The 17,532-nt window shown below is 36.5% G+C and overlaps 1 protein-coding gene across 6 annotated transcripts in view; it reads right to left on the minus strand.

Moving 5' to 3' along the window:
• Positions 1 to 17,532, minus strand: part of LOC129567572 (atrial natriuretic peptide receptor 1-like) — a 56,688-nt gene that overhangs the window by 21,067 nt on the left and 18,089 nt on the right. For 4 of the 6 annotated variants that reach the window (XM_055444629.1, XM_055444648.1, XM_055444657.1 and 1 more), the window contains 4 exons: positions 11,856 to 12,659; positions 10,895 to 11,084; positions 9,535 to 9,718; positions 7,610 to 7,815 (listed from right to left, as the gene is read on the minus strand). In XM_055444629.1, coding sequence (XP_055300604.1) covers positions 7,610 to 7,815; positions 9,535 to 9,718; positions 10,895 to 11,084; positions 11,856 to 12,086 — 811 coding nt within the window. In that variant the 5' untranslated portion in view covers positions 12,087 to 12,659. Of the gene's footprint in view, positions 1 to 4,099; positions 5,476 to 7,609; positions 7,816 to 9,534; positions 9,719 to 10,894; positions 11,085 to 11,855; positions 12,660 to 17,532 lie in introns of those variants that run through there. The other 2 variants (XM_055444667.1, XM_055444673.1) reach the window with 2 other exon arrangements.

Below are 17,532 nucleotides of genomic sequence, written 5' to 3' on the forward strand. Positions count from 1 at the left end.
ATGTTTCTTTTCGTTTTTCAAAAGCTATTTTGAAACTAAAAACCATCGTTGTTGTGTCAACACATCAAAATAACTCGAGAATTTCTTGCGAAAGAAATGTTCAAGTTTTGGGAAATCACCTGTGCAAAGTTAATTCTGGAATGGATTGGCTTGGCTTGGATTTGCAGCCAGTTTTTTTCTTCTTTGAACAATATAATAATGAACGGATAGAGTGACTGTTCGCGTGGCGCGGTTTCTTTATGCATTCATTGCGAGGGAATTTTCGGCCGTTATTAGTTGAATAACGTGCTGGTTTCTTTTTTTGTGTGCGTTGAATCATGACGCTACATGATCGCGACATCATTATTCGGTCAGAGAATGCATCATTTTTTGTTAAATCATCCACTATTTGTGGCTATTATTCGTTGGTCGTTGACGATGTCATTTCGCTTTGCCTCTTTGTTTTCTTTTCGTACAATTACTAATTTTGACAATGGCAACGTTTATTCAGTTGTCATAATAAAAATCATTTTATTGTCCCGGCCTTTAAAAGCCGTACATGATGCAAAAAACACATTTTCAGAATCCGCATCAAGCCAATGGCTCGGCCAAAGTACAATTGTTTTAGCAACAACAACAACAACAACAACAACAAAAAGCGGTAGTGATGTATAGACAGTCTGAATGACAGTGCTTGCTTAAAAATAGTTTCTGTGGATTATATTATCGCTTGGTTTCAACACTCCACGAAACACATTTTATGTCTTTTGTCGCATCTCAGTATATTTATGCCGAAAATTTAAATTCACAAAACCCGTCGACAACTCGATCTTATGCTAATTGCTCGCATATATTCTCCTCAAACGCTGCGATGGTGTGACCGCTTGAGAAGAAACAGTGACCAAAGCAAAAATACTAAAAAAATAAAACTATCATAGTTCATTATTAGCTCGCGACGAATCAATTTTATGACCAAACAAGAAATAATCTCTTTTGCGAGAAGGAGAAACAAATCGTGAAACATAAGACGCTAAGAAATCAATTTCGATTGACGTAGCTATAAATAACGGCGCACACTTTTCGATCGTTAGTTCGTGGTTAACAATAGTCTCGGGATAAAGAGTCAACGACAGGCAACGATTCTCGGTCGATTTTGTTTTTGGGGTTGTAAATATCGGATGTGTGCGCATTTGACGCAAATCCCGGTGAATTCATTTTCTCGAAATGATTCTGAGCTACGTGCCAAATGGCAGTCGTCGCATCGAAATGAAATCGACATTTATCATATCTGAGGAAGATGCTGGCTCCAGTATAAACATTGAACACGCGTACTGCGTGTTCTTTTGCTGATATCGCGAGACTCGTTTTTGCGATGCATGGACAGCGACCGAAACAAAAACTGAAAACAATCTCACCCAATTTAAAAAAAAATATCAATGTTTGGCCGCTTGGGTAAATAAATGGAATGTAGTTCATGTTTAAGAAGAAACAAAAACCACGAATTTGCGATTTGTTCAGATAAAAGTTATGATTACACAAGGCTCAATTATTTTCGTGTGTTTCAAGAACATTTCCTGTGGTCGCTGCATTCCAGAGCCAGCCGACCAAAATGTTAACGTTTTAATGTTCTCAGCTCGCCTTTATCAGAGCATTTATTTACTCTGCGATACTTCAAATGCCACGCACATTCACGCGAAAATGTTTTTAAACGGGTTGTACAACAAAATTCTAACCAGAACATAAAATAAAGTCAACTAGCTTCCCGTTTTCGGTTGTGCAAGTGAATCACTTTGTTCTCGTTTCTCTGTTTCCGACTTGTTCTTTTCATGTTCTCGTTTCTTCTTTCGTTTTTGATTGTCGCATTTGGAAAAACACAGAGGCCACAACAGCCCGAATAACAAGCGAATAAAAGTTAACCGGAATCAAGTAAACGGGAACGGGAACAAGTGCGTGCACAAAGAGATGAAATAAATAATACCTAAATCCTGGTTCATTGAGGGCCATTTGCCAATATCGGTTCGTATCAGTTTGTATTTGTACATGATAGGTAGCCAATGAGCGAACCAGACTGTGAGGCGGCTAAGTAGTTTAGCTACAGTTTGAATGGCTCACAGAGAGCAAAAAACGCTCTTTTTAGCATTTAACGCAATGGAAATTTTCCAGATAGCTATTTTTAGTGCACGGTTGTTTTTTTGTTCACATCATTCTGTGTTGTGACTGACTTACAATTCCGGTTGCGTGCTCAGGTGCTTACGACGCGACACCGGTGTGTATTCTGGTGAAGCTATTATACACTTCACGACAATCAATTTCAATAATGCGCATCCTTTTTCGTAAATTACGATCTTACGCTTTTATACTTACCTTACTTGGAGATCGCAAATTGTTATTCTCCACATGATAATGCAAAAATTATTACAATGAGCAGCTATTCACTTTATTGCAATTTGCAATAACTAACACAATGTGTGGCTTATATCTTTTGGAGAGATAGACCTTCAAATTGCGCGCACTCAATCGAATATATCGATGCTTTGACGAATTGCAAAAAAGAAAATCAATTAATTGTCGATCAATTTGTTTGTGTCATTTGCGCACATTTTGACTTTCATAACTCATCTCAAGCGTTATTAGCAATGAGACTTACTTACTGAAGTGGTTTCAGTGACACAATGATAATGCGATGCAGGCCTACGTTCGACACGTGTGCGGTGTTTTATCGTTCGACGATTAAAAAAAAGCAGCCACAAATCAAAATAGGCAGTAACAGATTTTTATTTTAAGCATTTCGACTCAAATACGATTTATTTATATGTTGCTTAATCTCGATATTTTTTCTCTTCGTGGTTTTATTCCACATCAAAGTCCAGCAACGCATCTGTATTACGTTTGTTCGCAGAACTCGCGACAACAATAAAGAACTGGAAAATGTTATGAGTTAATCAATAAAACGGTTGATTTATGATGAAATTCAGTGGCAATTATCAGCATGTATACCACAAAAGGCAAACAATGTCAACCTTTTTTTTCGCGGCCATGAACCAAAATGAAATTATCAGAGCGATGCTGGAAATTGTGTCCAAGTTCCTGCAAACGAACACCGTCAACGTTCAGTAATTTTTATCATATATCAATTAGTCAACACAATTAATAATAACGATATTTACATTCCCATTGTGCTTTTTTTTTTGGTTGGCACAGTGTGTTTACATGTACCATAATGAAATGTGGCTTCTGTTTGATGGAGGTTGCATCATCGGTCAACGATGGTGTGGGCATAACAATTAATATTTATCACATTGTTTATGCGTCATTAAGATTTTTCTGCAGTGCAATTATCAAAGTACATTAACTGAAGTACCCACCATTGCACAGTTATCATCAGTCGGTGGTTCAATTAGTCACTCTCCTAGTCTCATTCCCTTGCGTTGCACTCACTTGCATTGCTTCGCTAATTGTATTCAATGGATGCAAGATAATTATAAGTCTTACGTCAATGACTAAGCATGAAGAAAAACAACGAAAAATTACCGCATCGAAAGTTTAAATTGAAATCCAGCTTCATCTTGAAAAATTGCTAATTTTAGATTAAAAATTCAATTTGCACGCGCATAAAAATCCTCTTAAAATTGGAAGCATTTCGAAGTAAAATAGAAAAGTAATGGGCATATCTCGTGTATCAAACTGATTTTGGTTTGTAACATGAAGCCAGCTAAATATAGTATGAAATTGACAAATCATCTGGCATCCAGGCGTTAATCGCCTCTTATGCGTTCGAATTTTTTTAAACTATTTCAATGAAAATAGGAATTATTGCCAAGTAAAAGACTGTGTGCGATAGTGTACTTGAATGATGTAACATTCGAATTGTTTCTTTAGATCGAATTCATTGCCATTTGTGCATTGTCACGTAAGAGTGTGTCCATAAATATTTTCCCATTGCGAACAATCGATGTACGTAATAATAACCCACGAAGAAAGAAAGGCAGTTATTTGAATGAGAAAATGCAGTGAACTGAATTGAATTGAAAACAAACAAAAAACGTCCAAACAAATGCGTCATAAATAGAAGTCTTTCTTTTATTTTTCCTTAAAAATCTCTAATCAATAGCAAATTTACCATTCACATGTGTAGTATTTTTTTTATCACTTTTGCACTTGACTCTTCCGTGGATTTGCCTGTGTTGTCGTGTGTATGTGAGCCTTGGTGCGACAGGTCTGTTTCCAAAAATTCTATATTTATTCAAACGATATTCAGCTATACTGATTTCGACTTTGGGTTTTGGAACTTGTGCACACTAAAACACTTGCTACACCGTATCACTTTCGAATCGATATTTACTCGTCATTCGTTGTTTTTGTTGTTTTTTTTTCTTCGTTGCTTTGAATATTCGAAATAAATAATAAAAATGTGATTTTGCATTAAAATACACAAAATCTGATGATTTGTTATTTATTTTGTTGATCGTCAGCGTATCTTTGTTTTTACCACATTTATTTCGTCAATTAGATAAAGACACAGATTTGTATTTTTTTGTTTTCCTCTTGTCCTCATCTGTGTCATGTAATATATTTTTCTGTTGATTTGTTCATCATAGGTCGTATTTCATCGGTATTGATTACAACGCGATCGGGACCGAACTGTGTGTCATGTTCTTTTTTTTTAAACATTAAAAATTAACGTAAACAAATTTATACGAGTTTATTTTTTTGTCATCCTTTTATTGGCTAATAATATATTTTTATCTCGTTGAAAATACCATTTCGATTACAAGAATTTCCGGATGAACTATCGAATCGAAACCAATTAATTTATCGCTTGTGTTGCCGTTTGTCGCGTTGAATCATCTTTGATATCTTTACAATATTATCCAATCCAATGAATCTCAAACACTGTATGACAACATTTAAGTTATTCCATTTGGACAAAATCTCGGCTATTTTAATGAGCTAGCCATATCTCTTTCTCTCTCTTTGTATTGTTGAGCACACGAAAAAAAAGAACAATTTAAATAGAAATCACACACGCGCCTATCAAATAATATAATCACACATTTTTTTGCATATACTTTTTTATGAAAAAAAAAACTATAGTTTGATTGGATCACATTGACACACTGAATGAATTATTATTGAACGCCGATTTTAATACGTTTCGTGTAGTCGAGAGCATCGACAATCTTCGATCGAATCCGATTATTTAAAGTCGAACAAAAAAAAAACGATATAAAACAATGAAATGTACTGTGTGCACGAGCGTCAGGTAAATAACAACAAATGGACGCTTTTTTTCCCCCAGTATTTCACATCAAATTGTTGCAAACAAGAAACACTGAATAAAATAAAATTGTGTTTTTAATTACGCGCTTGCAGGCAATAAAAGATCGCGAATAAACCACTTATTTTGAAATATACATGGGTCGTTTCCTCTGTGTCACCATTCTTCTTGCCACGCGCAACAACAAACCGAGACTAGCCGCATTCAAGCTGAAATTCAAAATTTTATTCAACAAAAACACCGAAAACGAAAACAGAAACGAGCAAATCAAGTGAAAGAGGGAGAGAGAACGAGCGAGTTTATGAAAAAAAGAGTTGGTTTTCTTCGTCTGTCTTTCTCTTACGCCTTCATTGATCACACATCTGAGTGTTAGCACAGTGGCGGCTAAAACAAATACAAACGCTTGCAGCGGTAGTGGTTGTGTGTTGTATTTTTGTTTCTGTTTTTCTGTTTCGTTTTTGTTCTTCTGTTTGTTTCATCGATTTGACACAATCTCATTCATTCGCAATTTTACAAAAGTGTTAGTTGTTTTCGTATCGGCTTGTATTGTTCTACACGTTATACACACGTGATAGCGAATGCATCGCTAATCGTAACCAATACGTTAATAGATTTCGATTCGCGGCGGTTTTCATGACTCTCGTCCGCTTCTATTTCTAATCAAGTGAGTAATGGAACAGTGAGTAGAACTTCCGTATACGTAAGCGTCATACATTCTTTATAAAATACACGACAAACGTATCGGCATTATCGTCACTTTGATTACTCCAGCCCCTGTGTGTCTCTGTGCATATATAAATCGAAAATGGATTCGTATACGTTTCGGTGGAATCAAAAGTTCTCTACTTAAAAACGCATGAACATGTGCCGCTTTCTTTTTCTAAATCGATTGATTCACCAAATAATCGCGACTACTCGACACTGAACAACGTGACTTATACGATGTATTTTTATCAAAATTTCAATGATAGCCAACGGAAACAACGACACCAATTCAGAGCAGCTTTTCGGATCGGGACATTTGTTTACATTTTTATATTTATCTTGTAGATGAAAAAGCGTGGGTCATGCATGAACCGCTGAAATGTATATTCAATAGAACAGCTGTACGCGCGCTTTCAATCAAATGGCATGGTTACACATTGTGTAGACGAGACGCTGTGCAAGCGGTATGCTCTCTGCCAACGTGTTGAATGTTTGCGGACACGGTGAATGAATTCATACATACACTCTCGCACAACCGTGTGGAACACATTCGATGCGGTTGGTGTCTTGGCTAGCCGATGTGTGGATATCGTTCTTTTCACACATATCTATTACTGATATATGGGATTCATTCAAAATTGATTGGCAATCACATCATTTATTCTTTTTTTGGATTCAAAACGAAAACAATCAAATAAAACGGGATGGCAACTAATTAGTAGCACTCATTCCCATTCATTCTATATTTGTATACAGCAAGAAGCATCTCCATGTCTATTTCATTCAAATCGTTGACAACAGCAGAGAGAAAAAGAGACGTTAAATGAAGGCAAACAAAAAATCACGGTTTATTGCTAAAAGTGTTTGTTTAACAACATTTGGCTTTGTCCAGAAATATGTCCGGTCGATAAATTTATTTGAATTGGGAAAATTTTATGCAAATGAATATTAGAATTAACACAGACCAACCGTTGTCTGTGTTTTCATCTCTCATTCATTCCGCTTCTTTTTGTCTTTCTCGTTCTATTTTTCCACATAGTCTGAAATTTCGAATTTTTTGTTCGTTCAACTCCACCTTCCGACGAATCTAATCTAACGATTTTCGAATGCCAATAAAAACGCATTGAATCGTTGTGATTTTTTGTTCTTTGCCGGTATTGCTTGCAAAAGAAGTTAATCATAACCGCTTTAATCGAGTGTCTCCGTGAATACTGATTTGAATAATGTGCAAACGGTGAAAGGAACGTTTTGTGAGATGAAATGCAAGTGTACTGTGTGCAAACAAACATAACAAGACCATTGACGTTGATGCTGTGTGTATGTGAGTTTGTGCCGTAGCACACGTGAATCCTTTTATTCCGGAGAGGCGCCAACATGAATATAAAATTATTCCACTTTCATTTTTTTTCTCTCTCTCTCCATTTTGCGCCGTCAACAAAATCGTATGAATAACAAATGCAAAAAATTGAGAATGGATAAAAATTCATGATCACGACATCGCATCGCAAAAATACGATTGAATTTTTACTTTTTTTCCTTTTCATTGCAATACACTACATAAATTGTAACGCTTTTGATTCGAATCGGAAAAGTGAATAGACGATAAAAGAAAAGAAAAAAAAAGTGTAATATCCAATGTGTACTCACTGGCTTGATCCAGTCCAACTTCTCGTTTTAAATTTTCGGTCGTGTTTGAACTGAGCGCCGAGTCGGTTGCGAACGATGAGTATGTGATGTTTTTCTTACGGTATGTATTTGCCATCGTCTGCATCATAAGATGGCATGTATGCAATCCACCGACATTATAGTGTCCGTTGCGGTCGTAAAAGAAAACCACTCGATGCCATCCATAGCTGGGGTATTAAATGACGATGACCGAAAATGAGAAGAAAAAACAAAACAAAAAAAGAAAATGAGAAAAATAGGAGTGGAAAGGAAATGTCGAAATGAGTAACGATCATCCGTTTCAATAGTTGATTTTTATGTTTATGCTTTGGTATTGGGATTATTATTTTGATGTTAATATAATAACCATGTCAACGGCATGCGACCACAACGAAGAATGATGAAGACATTTGATGTATGTCTGTGCGCGCAGCGCATATGAAAGGGATGTCATGAGCGCGGTTTGGATTGTATTTTACCATGGTCAATAGAACCGACACTCTCCATCCAAACCAAAAACAATAACAAAACGAAGACAAACAACAAAATACAGACAATAATATTTACTAGGTATTTATTAATGGATGAAAACAATATCTCGTGTATTCAACACAGTGTGTTGTGCTCGTGTTGTGTCTGGGTATGGGGAACATGATATTTTTATTTGTTTATTCATCGTATATGCTCGTACGATGGCATTTATGCACAAACATGCCTAATTGTAATTGTTATCCAATCGAATGATAGGACCAATACCGAGAACTGATGGCAAATGAATTGGTCACTTTTGAATAAACAAACAAGACATTAAAACATAAATAAATTTTCTCTTGAGCTTTCATGACATAATGAGGTTGTGGTATTGTTCTTTACTCTTTTTTTTTTCTCAGAAAAATTCCCTGGGATACTTCTTTTCTCCTTTAAAGATCAAACGCAAACCTAAATGGTAGTTCCCTGTTTGATTTCCGTTTGCGATTTTTCACGGCTTTTCGATTTCGATTCATTTCATTGTTCACAAATATTGACTTAGTTTTCGTCATCCATCATAATCCGAATGCTATTCTTCCATTGTTATTGTTTTATGTTCAATATATTGCCATCAAAATAAAAAGGGCCGCTTCTTTTAGCTCTGCGCTTTGTTAGCTGAACGAGGAAGTTGAGAGGCGACATTTCCTATTACAGAAGATTGAATGAAATTTGCCAACCATACAACAGTCTCAACGGGTCTACTGAGCTAAAGTGGTTTTAATCTGCATAAAAGCAACTTAAATCAAAATCATCATAAATGTCTGAGAAAGAGGATATGTACCAAGGGATGGGTGGATAAAGCAAATTTAAAAAAGGAGTACAAAAGCTCATAAAGCATTTCTTGGTATGGAAAAAGCTGTGAATAGTGAGCGAATTATTGGAAAGCAAATTAAATGTTCATTGCATCATAAACGAACCGCAAGACCTCGCCTCGTTCATAAAGCGTAATTTCACGTAATCATTGTTCAGAGCTGCTCCTTTTTTTCTTCTTCAATCAATAAGTTGCACTCGATTAAATCAATGTGAAATGTTGTTGAAATGGTTGTCGGTTACTAAGCGAACAACCATTTAAAATGGAACGAAAAAGGAAAATAAAATTGGACCTGCCGTTAAAAGGAACCGCTATTAAAACGAGAAACCGCAATTTTTTCTCACGAATATGGTACAATTTCCGGAATGCTGACGACCAAAACGCCAACTGGAAAATGTTTATGAGTGTTTTGTGTAAGAGTGTGTGAAAAGTGTCATAAAAATTGAACGAAACACATAAAAGCTACTTACGAATGAAGAACGCAGAAAAAAACGCGACAGAAGGAAATGGATTGCAAAATGCAGTCTTTTAAATAACTGATAAGCGGAATACGGTACTATTTACTCACTTTTTCATAATGTCAGCCGTAAAATCTGCAATTGTTTCAAAGCTCAGCAGACCCACCCTGATGAGCATATGATATTCGTTGTCACAAGTCGTTTTATTCTGCACAAAATCGTATGTGTAACCGCCAACTGTGATCAAAGGAGTGCCATCCTGACGAAAGTACTTTGCAATGCGGCTGACCGGTGCTGATAAATGAAAGACGAAAGACCGAAAATGAATGAATGAATGAATGACCGAACATTTATATTAAGTTAATTTTTCACGTCATAGCGCAATTTTCGGCTGCTTCACTATCTTGATGGACATTGCCAATTTTTCTCTCTCTTCATTTTCGTCACGATTATTTCACTTCTTTTTTTTCTTCACTCTCATCTCGTTACAATCATATTGTCGCCCCTTTTGGAATTTATGTTTTTATAGAGAAACAGCATCACACGCTCGCAAGTGTCTGGACGAGAAATGTTTCGAAGCGAAACGGAATTTATCTGAGCGAAGAAATTTACTCAGCCAGAAACAGAAGAAAATGGCAAACCAAAAAGAAGCCGCTGCTGTCTGCATCCTCTCGTTGAAAATCTTCTCTTTTTTTTCTCTTTATCTTTGATACGTTACACTAATGCTATCATAACTAAAACTCGAATGGGATATATACATGTACACAAAAATTGACCATGTCTAGTCATGCTTCTCCGCCTCCTCAAACTCGGTAACATTGTCACAGATTTCAATCGTCAAAACTATTTCAATGTTTGCCCTTTCATTGACGCTTCATTGAAAAACGGAACGGAGCTTTTATTTCATTTTCCATTTGCTGAAATGGCTGAACCAACAAAAATGAAAAATGGCAAATATGCGTGGGTTGCAACGAAATTTCGTTTCAATGGATGAATTGCGGATGTGAGGGAGAAAAAGGTCACTTTAGAACGCGTCGAGTGAGTGGTTGCATGCATTGATTTAATTTGCCAGGTGGAACGAAAAGTATACAAGAGTAATTTGCTTTTTTGTCTGGTTATCCGCCGAATATTCCATTGTCAGAACTTGACTAAATAGACTCGAAAAGGGAATCGAAGTGGAACAGTGCATATCACCAGAGTATTTTGTGCGTTGATTCAATAGAGACGTCGGCCGTGTGTCACACTCAAATTCTGGTTACATTTGAATAAATTCCATTTTACAGCGATTTTCTTCACCGCATTGTATCGCCCTTTCATTCATTCATTCTCTCCTTTTCTTTGCAGAATTGAAACGATTTTCTATAAAGTTATTCCATTGAAAGTTACGAAGGACAAAACTTAGCGGAATGAAAAGCATTCAAACAATAGACGAAAAAAGTGGAACGGAATTTCTTCAATTATTATTATTACCAAGTGCATAATCGCAGGTCGGTCCAAAGAGCACGTGTCCACAGTCCATGCCATAACCATCCATGGCGCTGATTGTAGCGTAGCTAGCGTCACACTTGTCATCGTACGGAATCCATTTAATTGATAAATCTGTCGGAATCAATTGACGCCGTCTCACTTCTCGTTCGGCAAGCTCCAGCACAGGCAGCACCTGTAAATGCAAAATCGATTTATTCCATTTAGAATGCTGTCAAAACCATATGATTATTTTATAAAACCAATGATAAAATTTGCCTATGTTTTTATATGGAGCACTTGTTTATGCTATATTTAAGCGACACCTTGGCGCTGAATGCTGAACTATGAAACTCCTATATAAATATACTGTCAACTATCAATGACAGCAACCAATGACAGCTACAATTGAACGTATTTGTATGGCAAAATACTTCCTACTTGCAGATGGCGCCAAACCAAACGTCATTCTAGTCATTTTTCTCATTGATAAAACATTCATCTTCACATCATAATGGAGCCACCACCACTGAAATGCTTCGCGATTCCGAAATGTGAACACTACGACTAAGCACAGATTGATGAATGTAAAAGCCCTTGGCATATGTTATCATTTTCGTAGAAGTGAGCCGAACAACCTACTGTGATACGTTCTCAGTATTAATTCAGTGAAAATAATTTCAAAATGATTACATGAAAATTTGATGTGTACACGTACACATGTGCGATTATTTTGTTCACATTTCGCAGACAAATTTAGTAGAATCTAATTAGAACGGAATTATAATATGTCAGAATGCGGCATCGCAATGGAACGCAATGCATGAAGTAAACATATGAATATGGATGTTTTTTTCTTCTTCCTCTCTTCATTGACATATTGAACATTCATTTGCCACAAAATTGTGCTGTGCAATCATCTCAATGTGGTTCGGAATTTGGTAAAGGAAAATTTATCATTAATTACCCGTGGTAGCGATGCTTCAACTGTATCCATTTTCGGTAGAATCACAATGACGCGCAATGTACAATCGTACGATTTGCGCGTGGCATTGAATTGGCAAATGGTTTCGCATGGGTTTCTCTCTTGCATCCGACAGCCGCATTGAACCAACTGAATCGATGTGGTCGACAGTACAATGGCAAACAGCAGTAGTTGTGTCCAGATTACAGTCTGTCGATGAATTGTTTGTTCCATGGTTCCGCTTATTTCTCTCTGGCCACTTCTATTTTCTATCTTGCTCCGGTTAGTTCACTCACTCAAGTGTTTTCCGATTTGCTGTCAAAAAGATAATCGCGCTTTGGTTGCAAAACAATTTGCTTCTCTTAATTAATCCAACTGTGAGTTTTCTTTTGTAAATTGATTGTTTAAGTCTTGCTTTGTTAGCCACGCTTCAACTGTTGATTGAATGAAATGATTAACCCGTTCATTTTACCGACCACTGTTCTTAACCTCTGCCAACCGCACTTCTTGTTTATTCTTCTCGAGCGAGCAGCCAGTCGGTCCGTCGGTGTTGTTGTTATTGCTCTTGTTGTTGTTGTCGTAGTCGTCGTCGTTGTACATTCGCCACACTTGGAAGTGAGTTGGTGTTGTTTGTTTTCACGCGTCTTGTTACTCAAACGGCATTCGATACACCATGAAAGGTCAAAGCTGCATTAAATTCATCCACTTTCGCAATTATTTTCCCCGTTTCATTTCATTTATTGTTTAAAGCGCTTGCCATTTAGTTCATAGCTTCTTCGTCCAATTAGTCGTTGTCGATCGTTAAAACTGTTGAGAAAAAGGAACAATTATTTTTTTCGCTCTTTTGAATTTATTTGATCAAAGATTATTATCTATTCACAAGTTCATCATGGCATTACAACGAATCTTAATGGAATTTCCTACGAGAGATTTGCGTACTGAACACACTGAATGTGAGTGTGTTGGCCAATGGCATGTTATTTGGGGATATCATTTTTCTCTTGAATCCTGTCAGTGGAAGAGAGTGAGACACGAAGAGAGACAGAGTGCCAGCAAAAGGGCAAATGACTGCTTTCAAACAATCGTACTTGCATGGCATACCATATCGCATCGCTATGAATATTTCACGAATATTCTTTTACCTTCTTCTTCTATAATCGTATGAGCATGCACTTGAAAAAGCACAATCCCAGAACATTCCGACGTTGAGTGCAGTTGAGAAGTCAACCATCTGCATTGTTTAACATTTGGATATGAACAAAAGATTGCTTTTAACGTGAACATTCTGAGATTTCATTTCTTTTCTCGTGGGAGCAACAGCAAAAGCTCACATTTATGCTTTGTTTGACTTTGATTTCAATTTCACTTACTATGCATGAAATCGATATTAGTTTTTTGAGGGCAAAACGAATTTTCTCCATCGTTTTCTCTCGCATACACACAGACACACGCGCACGCATACGCATACTATTCTATTGAGATGACGATTTCTCTTGTTATATTCCAACAACACAATAAATTTGTAATGAATGAACTTTTTGCTCCGAATTTTCCGTTTATTTGTTCGGATAATACGTGCCCCTTGAAGCTGTCTGTAGCACTCTCACAGCAGCACTACGTTAAATACTAATTTAGTTACGAGTAAACAAGATTAAATTCCATTCCAACACATGGCACAAGGTGTGGTGTTCAACCGGTAAGCTTATTCGGTGCAAACAGCAGGTCACTTACCAAACAAATGCTCATTTTCTGCTTGCTTTTATAAAATAAAGCAATAGATGAACATGCTTCGTGTACCCGAAATGTAAAATTAGGAATTTATTAAACAACTTGAACACTACAGCAATATCAGTTGGCCAATTGATTCCCAGTGCCTTCAAGTCGGAGCTAACCAAAACCAAGGCAATTTGAATTTTCAATGGAATTTTCGAAGAATTTTGCAATTTTGCGATAGAATTGGATTGAAAGTTGGTCGATTTCGATAAAGAGTCAACAAAGTCAACAAAGACGCCAATTCCTAAGTTCCGGTAAACGTTCACGCAACCGCATCATATTTTCACCAAACCAACGAAGAATGACACCGTTTAATAGGTAGCTTCGAGTAAAATTGAAATATTTATGATTATTTGCATATTTTCTCTTTCATTCGGTTCCTTCCTACACATCATTTGTCGGCATCGCTTCGATTTTACTGGAGCGAATTTCGTTTCAACGCTGCAGGTAAGCTTTGAAGATTAAATGAAGATTAAATTATTCAAAATATTACAAAACAATCAAACTGACGGCAAGATACGAGAGAAAAAAGTTTTCCATTTTTATCGCAGCATGTGGCTATGTCGACGAATGAGTGCCATTTTGACGGGTCGTGAACATCACTCGACATTGCTTGTTATGAAAATTTGAAAATAATTATTGCATTTTTTTGGTCTACCCAGAAAAAACTGACATTTCAAATACTGGGCTACGATAAATTTTTCATTACATTTTATGGAAGAAAAAACGGCGAAAGCTAGATGGGATAAGAAATTCCATAATTTTGACTTTGATCGTTGGACGAGCCATCGTGTTAATAAAAAAAAATAATAATACGAAATACAACTCTTTTATCGAGCACTTAATGCTAACGAAGAGTCTCCACCATAGAAGCTGGGGCAAGCAAGCAATGAATAAAATTGTATTTTTGCTTAATTAAATGACTTCCGGCAATTAACACTTTCGCAACGGCGCTTAAGATATGGTTCAGTTTTCTCTGTTTACGAAAGTTGTGAACTCTTTCAATTAAAAGTATTTGTTTGTTATGTCGGAACTTCGAGAGCTCGTTGATCGGAAGCAGGGAACTTGTTAAGCCCATGAAAATAAGACAGAACGACCTTAGCAATTTGAATACATACAAAGAATGGTTTGGTGCACCAAACAAACGATTCAGTCGATTTCGATAGACCTCTCTGCTTGGTATTGATATTAATTTGCCGTGTGTATGTGCGATAGGGATAAGTTTTCAAAAGGACGAATATCTCTCAAGAGCCAACGAAACTTAACGAAATTGTTCAGTTTTCACCCAAGCAAGACAATGTCATAAAATGGATTACTACAATTCGACAGACCGATGACACACTCGCCATTCACCCGAAGGCATCACAGTTCACCAAATTCAAATATACAACGCAATCGTTTGCAGATTCCTGTAGCAGAGCTCATTTGCACAACAACAAATTATATATTATATAATACGCTTGACTGAGCTCTCTCGAGCAAATGGTCTCTTTCTCTCGGCTAAAACTCTATCATTCATGTTCAATACAATCCACTTGCTAAATGTGCATGCTCCAAAAATCTACGCTTGTTTGTCAGTAATGGTAAGAACTGTGTGTATGTGTGTTTGTGTGTGTGAATGGGTGTGTGTTGTCATTTTGGTGGTATACAATGTGCCAAACGGTATTCATCCTGACGAAAATCGGATTTGTCTGTATCAAATTGATTCAGTGACATTTGAAGTGGGAAATTTATTTACATTCAATCCCACCATCACCACCGTTCTCGACGCCGTGTATTTTCGGTAAATACTCACACAGAATATTCGCACATTGATTAGCTGTAGTTACCGGCGTGTCGTATTTTTCGACATTCATAGTTGAAGTGTGCGCCCAACGGTTTTACGGGATGACGCCGGAAATGAAATGGGCTAATTCTAGGATTTAGTTTTATTACGAGCATAGAAGAGCACGTCGTTTGCTTCCAATGTCGTCGATATAGTTGATGTAAAAAGTAAAAATGAGATATTGAAAGATCGAACGTCGAATGAATTTGATTAAAGATAGCGTAAGTTCACATGACAACATATCAGAAAATAGTCATCTCATTTGATGCCTACTTTTTTTTTTCGACGATCCAATCGATACGGGGGATTTTCTGCAAACGACATCCATGCGATTCGTTGCCTGGGAGATAGTTTCTATCTAGGGGAATCACTCACTTTCCAAATGGTGTGAATCTTACGAATCTTATGAATCGTTTGTTTACTGAAATCCAATATGGCGACTGACAGTTCTGTCGCCATTTTCAATTTGGATTCACGAGATTCATCAGATTCATCATGACGATTCGTTCACAGTGATGTTTTGAATCTGAGTGAATCTTTTGAATCTGTGTGTAAACATAAGAATATTGTTTGAATTTGGAAAAACACTTCAATCATACAAACTTCCCCTAGGTTTCTATTTCTCCTTTTTTCGCATGAATACAATTCATTACTATTGTTCTCAACTTCCGCCCGCTTGACTACAATCGTAAACTCTCAGCAAAACTTCGGCAAGAACGAATAAGATTACAAAAGTTGGCAATGAACAGGTGAAAAAGTTAATCTGGAAAAACCGCAAGTAAAAACTGGTTTAATAAATTAATACACATATATTTGAGACACCTACTTCTCGAGAACTTTTTCCAACTGCTTCTGTTATTCAAAATTATAAAGTGTATTTATGGCATTCTGGATTAACATTAAGCTGATTCTCTTTATCGTTCTGCTTATAATTTAGTGTCACTCTTTGAACCACAAAATCAAAAGTGGCTTCGAGGAGAACTTCTCTTTGTTTCGTTAGAATTTTTTTTCAAAGCCGAATACCAGTTTGACTCTCGTTCTCAGTCTTTCTTTTATCTCTTTTTCAAGTCTTTATTTATTAAGGAAACTCTGTGAGCAAAGCAATTGCATTGAAAAATGTTGCAAACTAAAAAATTCCTCTTAGACAGATTGCAATTTTACACTTTTTCGCCTTTGTGGCGCTAACAAAGTTTTTTCCTGCTCTTTCGTTTGTTTCAAAGGAAAACTGACTTAAGTTATGTAATGTTTTATCTCCTAAGTGCGCTGCTTCTCTGGAAATACTTTGAAAGTCATGAAAGCAAGAGTAATATGCATTTTCATGGATTTTCTGCAATCGTTTTACTGAACATCTCTTATTTGTTGGTGCGCATCCGAGATTTAGGAATGAAATTTGTAATGATCTCGAGTTTTTCGTGATTTAAACGTTGGTTTCTCATGAATGGACATCGACCGTGACCTCGTTCAAAATAAATTTGAATCAAAATAGAGAGAATTCTGCTTGAAAAAGACTTGACGAATTTTTTGTTTGTTCTCCGGAATCAAAAACGCTTCAAATTCGTTTACAAAATGAATTTCTAATGAAAATTTAAAGTGCATCCATTTTATTTAAGAGTTTAACGCTCACTTGGCTTACTATGTTGAATGCAAAAACTTCCAATTTCAGAATCAATTATCACTATAATGTTTCGCCAACAGATACAAATTGGGTGTTTTATACGAACACATTTCTTTTTTGTTTTTCAAGAAAATTCAAGCACATTTTTCAATTGCACACTTGATGTGACTCTTCTTTTCCCGTGGAATAGATGATTTCACGCTGAATGCAAGTAATGATGAAGATGAGAATTACAGTAAAAGGGATATTTCGAGCACATGTCAGCCATTTGATCTATCACCATGTCATTCCGTTTACGGGCTGGTAATAGTCAATTGACATTTTATATGTTGCTCTGACAGAAATGAACGAGAACCAGACGGATTTTGTCATTATGATTGGCATATTTCGATGGAAACATAGTATACTCCGTTTTCATTCGGTTTGCAACACAGCAGTAACGCGCGTGGTAAAATTTTGAACTATTT

This window comes from Sitodiplosis mosellana, unplaced genomic scaffold, assembly GCF_009176505.1.
Source record: "Sitodiplosis mosellana isolate CC-2019 unplaced genomic scaffold, AAFC_SMos_1.0 Smas_scaffold_1, whole genome shotgun sequence".
NCBI lineage: Eukaryota > Metazoa > Arthropoda > Insecta > Diptera > Cecidomyiidae > Sitodiplosis > Sitodiplosis mosellana.